The following is a 9828-nucleotide window of genomic DNA, read 5'->3' on the forward strand; positions in this document are numbered from 1 at the left end:
GGAATTGCCAGTTGTCTTCTTACGAAAGCCAGTGAGGCAGCAAGCACAGGTGGATCCGCATCTTCTGCCCTGAGTAATTGTTAAGAGTTAGCTGACACCTCTCCCAGTTCATGAATATAGTAAAACTGCTTGGGCGTCTTCAGATTGTTTTTTGTCCTGTAGACCACACACAGTTAATATATTTATAAAATGCTAACCATTGTCCATTTGTCCTGCATAAACTCGAGAACCACAGGACCCTGAGGCGGATTGAGCACTTATGTTGAGATGCATGATCCTATAGCAACAATTTGGAGGTCCAGGCTACCCTCTTAGGGTCCTTCTCAAATGGCGGAGTGGGTATGTGCTATGGCTAAGAGTGAAGCAAATTGCACAATGCCGGCACAACAAACACAGGCAGGTGCCTGCACAAGCTGACATCTGCTCGGGTTTTTACAGGAGACTGGTCATTTACACTGCATCAGAAAGTCATACTCTCTGATCACAAAAAAAAGTTATCTATACTGTTCAGCCATGAAACGATGAGCTCCGCGTCAAGCCAAAAGCTGGATCCACTTCACCAATGACGAAAGAGAAACAATGAGATGGCAGGACTCTGCTGCACATACCAGAGGGAGAGGTCAGTCTGAATATGGAGCAACTGAGCAGCTTGCTAACACTTGGGTCCATCTTCTTGCCAGACAGTCTTCATGGCATGAATTTAAGGAGCACCTTTCTGAAGAATTTAGTGATAATAAGGAGGAAGAAGGGGCACACGAACCACCTTTCATTGAGGACCACAAATCTGAGTGTTATAATTTCAGGGTAAGGCTGGAACAAGGCAAAATGTGTAAAACAGGAAGGAATCTGAACATTTTCTGAAGGCACTGTACTGCACACTTCTGGTTGACCTTGCCTAGGAGAGGCATACCAGCCGTCAACAAAACTCCTCAAAATGATTGTGCCCATAAGAAATCCCAAAGTGGTGTTGCAGGAGAGCATTACTTATTTTCAGCACAATTAAAAATGTATCAAGCACAAAATAAGATGTGACCCTGAGATTCCTTTACCTCTAAAACATGGTCTTACTAATTTTTTGAGGTCAAGGGGAACTGTTACAAATGATTAAAAAAAACAATAGCCCAATTGGGTTTGTATCCTGGGTGCTCCCAGCGTGATGTTTGCATGTTCTTCCTGTGTCTGTGTGGGTTTCTTCCTACTGCACAAAGACAGTTAGGTTAGGTGGATTGGCGAAGCTAAATTTGCCTTACTGTGTGTTTGGTGTTTGTGTGTGTCTGAGTGTTTGCCCTTCAAAGGACTGGCACTCTTAACTTCAGAGGGCTTGTTCCTGCCTTGTGCTCTAAGTTAGATGAGATAGACTTCAGCCCCAGCTACAACCATGGTATGGATTAAGTGGGTTAGTAAAAGACATGACATGACCAAAGCCTGATCCTGACCCTTGGGGTCAGAGGCAACACCCTCTGCACTCAGTCTTACCAACTCTATCAGTCAATCCAAGCCAGGATACCTTCCAGACTCTGTGGCAGCCACATAGCCAGGCCAATGGATTTAACCAGAGGAGCAGGTCTTGTAGCCGCTGCTTTATAATTTCGTGATCATCTCTCTCTCACACACACATACACACACCCTCTGCTTTTGCTACTTAGGATGACTCAGAAATACCAATGGAGCCCTTAAGTCCTGTGCTGCGCATACAGACACAAAAAACAGGCAGGTGGTGTTAAACCTTAATACTTTAATATATTTTTTTACTAGTTTGCCTATTTAACATAGCACATACTATTTACATTTCTGTCACAGAATAAAAGAAATACATCTGATTTGGAAGTTCCAAGGATTTTCAAGCCTTTGTGCCACTCACATTCATGTCATCTGCCAAAGAGGGATATTGTTTTTATTCTCTAAATGAAAGGATTGACTAATTTCTTCCACACTATGCAACTGCCACATCACCGTGGACTAAAATGGTTTAATTCCGGTGAAGGTACAACTAATTTTTAAACTGATGCCTAAAATACAAAAGGTATCAGTGCTTTACGTGATCTTGGGTAGTCTTCAAACTTCTCCAGGTAATACCTAAAATGGAGAAAAAGCAAAGAACAGATTAGATGGCTGTTCCACTGAGACAAGTATATACTGAGGTTTTGAAGCTGAGGTAGTCAGACTCAGTCCCATTGCTAATGTGTTTTCAAAGGTAACAATTCTGGGAGCGAAGTGAGATACCTGTGCATTCTGGCTGGAGTGCAACTCTTGAAGCGGCTCTTGGCCTTTGAGCTCTCAGTAACGTGATCTTAACTTCCCTGCGCTGTACCCACCTGCTGGTTTATGTGTAATTCTGCTGTATGTTGTGTAGCGGGTGCCACACGTACTATTGGCCTTTTGTTAATTTGCCTCTCTTTAATGTATACCGGAGTTGCTGTGGGTTTGCCACATAATGGGGATCTGCACCTTTAAGGAGGACCCACAGTGGGGACAGGACTGTAGACCTAAGGGGGACTCAACCGGGAAAGAGAGAAAACGAGATAGGGAGACATCGAGGGGTGAAGCAAGGAACAACAGCACAACAAATCTGCAATGGGCGCCACCTTCTGGAAGATTGATTTTTTTCTTCAGGATTACTAGGGGCCTCTGCCCCCGCTTTCTTCACTCACCAACCCCCAGGCAGGTGCTATGCACCAGCAACTTCACGTCTCTGCCGCTTGCGTATGTGAATTTCACTTTTTTATTTCTCATGGATACACCTCTTCATTGGGAACAAACACTACTTTTCCCTGATGGCAACACGAATTAGACGATCTACAAGTCTCTGACTTAAAGTTTAAAGCCGAACAATATCTATATACTTCTGTCATATCACCAATGTCCATATATTCGATCTCTTTTCACTGTTCCGTTATTTCACCGAGTAATAATTTCCATTTGTTAGCGCTAATGCGATCTTTACTATCAGTTTTTTGAGACACTTAAATTTTAGTTCTTTCATAATCTCTAACCTGCTCTGCATGTATATCGCACCAAAACTTTTTAACCTCTTTACAACATTCTACTTTGTCCTCTTTGTACTCTTTGTCTTTTATTTCTGACCCCGCTTGGAGCTGAAAGCGCAGCAACTGTCTCTGTCAATAGCATTCACACGAATGAGAAGTGAGTGGATGGTGGGCGTGGTAAATATTTGAAAGGAGGGCGGGACTTGTCGAAATCTCTTGGCAAAAAGTCTCATCTTGTGGCACCTGAAATTATCTCTCACAGGAGTTGAAAGTCTCATCTCAGGATTTCATTTTATAATTGATAGACAAGTAAAACGAATCTCAGAAGACAAAGTTTTTTGTATTTGTTCTGAAGCAACCAACTTGTTGACTGGTAGGACAGAACATTATTAATATTGGCATCGGCTGGATATGTATTCCATTTTGCATTTCATCAGCCTCTTACAACTTTAAGGACCATAAAACCAGACTGTGGTACAGAGGCGCCCTTAGGAGTACACGGGGCCTTGGGCGAGTTTCATATGCAGGGCTGAGAGCCATAAGTGCAGGCTATATACTGTACCACCACGCTCACGGGCTTGTCCACCTCTAATGCTGTACGCCTTATTATTGTTAAAATACATGGTGCCTTATGTTGGTACCATTTGCCGTTTGATTACATTACGTATTGTAATTGTTCTTATATTGGTTTAGTGGCCTTTAACCAACTTAATTAATGATTCAGAAACATTTTGCACACGCAAGATTAATGAACTAGAAAGGGTTTGCCGCGCATGCGCTCCACCCGAGTTTTTTTTTTTTGAAACCAAAAATGACGTGTTAAGAGCTTTCTTGGTTATTGGTATAGATGCCGGGAAAGGCTTCTAAAGTAACAAGTCCTCGTTTATGAGTGGTTTCCGAAGAAATCCACCACGTACCGTATTTCAGTCTATAATGGATTTGAATGTCTTGCAGAGGCCCTGCGTATTTGTATGATGAGCTGATGGTGACAAAAGAATCTCCTATCGCGGGGCCCCCCTCAGGCACGGGGCCTGGGGTGATTGCCCTATTCGACATCCCCAAAGGCCGCCTCTGTGTGGTATTTTTGTGGGAAATGGGTTATCAGTAGCGATTGCATATTGCATCCTAATTTGTTCATTTTTGACTTTGTACCAGTAATCTGCTTGTTGTTTGGGGGTTTATAGCTAAATTATTTGTCTGTAAATATTTTGATAATTCTTTTCCATTTCTTTACTGCTTTTTACTGAGTGCTTGTCTGGGATATGTGGTGAGTGGGTTAAATAAGATCGAATGTTGGCCACTGAACCCCGAAAAGCCTTCTGATAAGTTATTAAGTATGGCTGCTACTATTATAGCAGTGTTCTGATTGTGCAGCTGCGCTGGCCTTAGTTAGTCTTCCAGGGTAGTGATACAGTTGCATATAAATGACCTCAAATAGGAGAACAGCAAATCTTACATGAGAATATCACCATACCCTACTAGTGCCCCCAAATATTGACAAGCCAGACGTCAGCCAATACCAAGATAACTTTTGATTCCTGATTGTACTGTCCACATTTCTTGAGGACTGAGTTAGTTTTGACTTACTTGTGATGATGATAGGCGCGGGGTCCAATCGAGCACAAAGTGAAGAAGGCAAAGGAAAATGCGGGCAGTGACCAGGAGGCTAAGGCATAGCCGAACCACTCCACGATTTCGCCTAGGAAATTGGCTCCAGAGACAAATTCAAACAGGCCACCTACAGGACAACAAAACAAGAAGCAGTCAAGCAGGGCTTATTAAGAGTGGAAATCTCTTGTTGTACTTACCAAACATCCTGCTGCTATGATATTGCTGTATTTTTGGTGGGATCAGACAGCAAATAGAAAAAAGTAGATAGATAAGTAGATAGATAGATAGATAGATAGATAGATAGATAGATAGATAGATAGATAGATAGATAGATACGAAAGGCACTATATGATAGATAGATAGATAGATAGATAGATAGATAGATAGATAGATAGAAAGGCACTATATGATAGATAGATAGATAGATAGATAGATAGATAGATAGATAGATAGATAGATAGATAGATAGATACGAAAGGCACTATATGATAGATAGATAGATAGATAGATAGATAGATAGATAGATAGATAGATAGATAGATAGATACGAAAGGCACTATATAATAGATAGCACAACGAAAACCACTGTGTAACTTCCTATGTGTTGCTTTTTAAAACCACACACAAATAAAAAGACATAAATTAAATATACATCTATGCTTTAACAATTACACAATAGTATAATAACAGCAACAATAACTGCAGTTATTTGCAATCATAATAATAATAAAATAAGGAAACATACTGTATATATTCATACATACAGTGGATTCAGAAAGCATTCACATCTCTTCACTTAAATTTTATTTTAAATGGATATATTTTCCATTTTGGCTCATCCAGCTACACTCAATAACCCACAAAGACAAGGTGAAAACAGGCTTTCAAAAAAGGTTTCAAGTTTATTAAAAATTCAAAATTGTAATTAAAAATTGCAGTCTCTCATTCATAGAAGTATTCAGACCCTTCATTCAGTACTTTATAGAAGACCCTTTAGCAGCAATTAAAACAATTGCAATTATTGATATTTGCAGATTGATGAGTGAAAATGGCAATGCATTCATTTAAAATTACATTTTCAGATAATGAATTGTACAATACAAAAGTGAAGGGGAAGGTGTTCCTCGATACTTTGTGAATATTTTCTGAATCAACTGTGCGCATTTGCATTGTCACACACATGCAATTTGGAAGCAATCTAAGGCCTCGTTTGACTGTAATTCCAGCCGTGACCAAGGGCTGGCACTGTCACATAATGTCTTTTTTGTCTCTTTTTCTTCATCTACAGACAGCAAGATGAGTCATGACCTCACTTCTGACTTTGCCTGAACGCACCTCTTCCTCTCCACTGAACTCTTAACCAGATCCACCGTGATCTGTAGGCAATCTACAGTATTTCTAGACTCTAGACAATTCTGCTAACAGACTTTAACCATTTTGTTATTTTTTTTCATAAATTATACAGGGTTTGCTTATGGGTGCCCCAAATCTTTATGCTGACTTTATCATTTTTATTACTACATATATGATGATATATATGACAGATATATGTGTATGTGTGTGTGTTTATATATATATATATAACACACACACACATATATATATATATATACAGTATTGCTTTCATAAGTCTGATCGCGATCTGCTTATTTGGAAGGTTACCTGCCTGGTAACGCTTGTCTGCCACGTCCTCTCAGTTTCAGATGTCAGCGCCTGAGGCGAAGCCTCTTACTTGACAGGGTGAATATCGGAGTATTAGTTCACTGGAGCTCGTTATTCTTAAACAGGCCACATACAATTTGCCAGGAGTGAAATATTTCTTCCGTTGCTCAATTCCTGCTTTTCCTAGTGACTGATTTTGGCTTTTGCTGATGATCAATGTGTAACACAATTTTAAAGTAAACTGCATTCATTTGAATTCAATCAGGATTTAAGCTGAATAAAGAAATGTTTGAGTATTTATGTCTTGCACCCTGTTTTTGCTGAGATTAGTTCCAGCTTCCCTGCAACCCTGTTTAGGATAAAGCAGGTTTTGAAAATGGATTGATGGGCTACTGTTAGTATTATTATTATTATTATATTTTAATGATTTTCATTCCTTTACATTGCTCACTGAAGCATTAGATTTTATTGCAGTATTCAAGCTTCAATTTTTTTCTTTTCATAGCCATACACAAACAATAATGTTTAAGCTCTGAATTGTATTTTATGTTAACTTATTACAAAAAGCAACAAAGTTTACAGGCTGCACATTTAGGTGGCCAATGCAATGAATTAAATGTTTTAATTATTAAATCAATTGAATTTAAAGAGTTTGCACCTTTTCCTCATACCCTTGGAGGTATTTTTGCGTCTTCTCCCTGCTGACTCTAAAGTGGACTGGTGTGTGTGACTGTGTCTTGTAATTGACAGGTGTGACATCCAGGGTTGGTTCTTCTTTTATGCCCCTTGCTGCCAGGATAAACTCTGCTTTCTTATAAGCATGTGATACACTTAGCACGTGATCAGTCATTTTCTAACCCGCTTAGTCCCAAACAGGGTCTCAGTGGGAGCCTATCCCAGCCAGCATAGGGTGCAAGGCAGGAACAAACCCAAGACAGGGTACCAGTCCATCACAGGGTGATCACAAAGACACACACACACATACACACCCCTCAGATACACTAGGGCTGATTTAGTACCGCCAATCCACCTAACCTGTGTGCCTTTGGACTATGGGGGGAAATCAGAGCACCTGGAAGAAACCCGCTCAGACACAGGTAGAACATGCAAACTCCATGTGGGGAGGACACGCAATGCAAACTGTGGCCTCTCCACTGCGCCACTGTGCCGCCCCACTAAGCACGTTCTCTAGAATAATAGTGGCTTACCCTCATTCTGAAAACAAGCACCAACAATCATAGTATTCCTTTGAATTACTGCTTAGGCTTTAGGAATTCCACAGAACTTCCCCAGAAACTCCACACAACAAATGCTTTCCGTCTGACACCCTTCAAGGTGCAGCCCAGGCTCAGACTTATCAGAGAGTAAGTTGGCTACCCTGCCATGGGATTCCCGAATAACTATCACTGTGAACTCAGTCACAAAATCTTTCTCAATTCACAGGTTGTTCATGAAACAGCTACTGTGAAATACTGTATGGCATGTGTAAGAGGAATTTGATTTTCAAGGGACGCAGACTTTTTTTTACTAAACCCCAAAACAGGTTTTTGATTTAATTTCCAGATACCCAAATTTTACTGTGACTTTCTTTGGTTTTTGGACAATCCCAGAGGAGGTGGTGTTATTACTGAGTAGCTCAATCAGCCACTTTTATAGGTTACTATTAATTTGCCCTTAACAAGAGTGGCACCTCTTGACAAGCCTGCCAGTTGATTCTGATGAGGAAATGAAGAACTGGCCTACCTCTTGGTATTTTGTAAGAAATCTCTCCTGGTGTCCGCAAGTTACGCAGGATGTGGTCGCTGTGAATATTAACTGCCATCCCCAGCAAGAAAATAATCGAACCTAGAAACAACAGAAGTCTGTGGGTTAAAATCATCAGCTTGAGCTTCACTGTTATTTTATTAGAGAAAATCAAAGCATAGTAATGCATTTTTATTTGATTTTATAAAAATAATATATATATTTTATAAAATATTTTATTTTATATAACTTTTACTTCCCTGTCATCTTCTCATATAAGACTGAATCAATCAAACTTTATTTTTTATACTGCTTTTCACTGAAGACTCCCACCAAACTTAATAAGAATACACAATGAGGTAGCACATCACATCTGACTTCAATTATTTAAGCAAAATAAAATTATTTAAAAAATATATATATATATTTTTTTTTTTGTGTGGAAGTGTAGGACAGTGCCTTTGGAATAAAAAACTGGGGTGGTGGTATCTTGACCTTTCAAGGGAATCCTACCTCGGAAGGTCGATGCCAAGGCACTAGAAAGGAGAATCTGTCTGGTGGTCGAACCTCGGATTAAAAGGAACAATGCAGATTTCATCCTGGTTGAATACTGGACCAGCTCATGAGAATTGTAGAAGGTCCACCCACTCTACATGTTTTTTGTGGACTTGGAAGAGACATACAACCATGCACCTTGGGTTGTCTTGTTGGGTGTGATTTCAGAGTTTGGGGTACCAGGCCAATTGTCGTTGGCTGCTCAGTCTCTGTACATGCTGAATGAGAACCTTGGGTGGCATTGGTAGCAGAAAGTCAGCTTTGTTGTGGGTGTGGACTCTGCAAGGGTCTCCCTTTGTCACCAATTCTGTTCAGAATTTTTATGGACAGAATTTTTATGTGTAGCTAAAGGGTGGATGGGATCCAGTTCTTTGGTTTTTGCAGATGATGTGGTCCTGTTGAATTTTTTAGATGTTGACCTCAGATGTGTATTGGAGCAATTTGGATCCAAAAGTTAACTGGTTGGGATGAAGATCAACACCTCCAAGTATGAGGTTATGGTTCTTTACCAGAAAATGTTGGAGAGCTCTCTTCAGGATGTTGCGACAGATGGCCGGACCAGGGGAGAGAGCATTATCGGGACAGTTTCTCTACCGGGGCGATAGAGGTCAGCCTCCTTGGTTTCCAGTGGGGCCACGGGTTATGAGCATGGGACCTCAATCCTGTTGGAACCTGTGGCTACCGCCAGGGGGTTAATGGACCTTTCCAGGGCCTTATTTGGTCATGTTTCCTCACTCCATAAGTTGGCCAGAGTCAGGAGGAAGAGAAAAGCCTGAGGAGGAGTGGAGGCAGAAGGACTGGCAGCAAGGAGGAATTATGGTGTGATGTGCTGCAGGACTGGTAATTTGGGCATTGTATTATGTAAATAAACGAGTGTACTGTGGCAAAACCTGTCTCCTGCCTGTCTGTGTCCAGGTTGGCGTGACAATGGGAAGGAGGTGCCTCTTCAAATGAAGGCACCTACGAACCTTGGGGTCTTGTTCACAAGTGAGGGAAGAAGGAACCGAGAGATAAGAAGGTAGATCGCAATAGCATTTGTTATAAACCAAATATAATATACTGCATATTTTTTTGTTACTTTAATATTGTTTCTGTTTGTACTTCTATTTTTTCATACAATCCATATAAATAAAATCATAATCTGTTTGTCTGTTTATTCACCAATCACACGAAAGCAGCTAGATCTCATTTTTATGAAATTTTGGCTGTGTTGCTATAGGTCCAACTTAAAATGTTTTTATGCAGGGGAACTGAAAAATAAGGGTTGATG

The 9828-nt window shown here is 40.4% G+C and overlaps 1 protein-coding gene across 2 annotated transcripts in view; it reads right to left on the reverse strand.

Moving 5' to 3' along the window:
- Window positions 1–1720: 1720 nt before the first annotated feature.
- The window catches only part of LOC120516843 (3-oxo-5-alpha-steroid 4-dehydrogenase 2-like), a 99401-nt gene continuing 91293 nt past the window's right edge, over window positions 1721–9828 (reverse strand). For both annotated transcript variants that reach the window (XM_039738801.1, XM_039738800.1), the window contains exons 3-5: window positions 8004–8105; window positions 4575–4725; window positions 1721–2076 (exon numbers count right to left, since the gene is read on the reverse strand). In XM_039738801.1, the coding sequence (XP_039594735.1) occupies window positions 2010–2076; window positions 4575–4725; window positions 8004–8105 (320 nt within the window). In that variant the 3' untranslated portion in view covers window positions 1721–2009. The remainder of the gene's footprint in view (window positions 2077–4574; window positions 4726–8003; window positions 8106–9828) is intronic.

This window comes from Polypterus senegalus, chromosome 16, assembly GCF_016835505.1.
Source record: "Polypterus senegalus isolate Bchr_013 chromosome 16, ASM1683550v1, whole genome shotgun sequence".
Classification (NCBI taxonomy): domain Eukaryota; kingdom Metazoa; phylum Chordata; class Cladistia; order Polypteriformes; family Polypteridae; genus Polypterus; species Polypterus senegalus.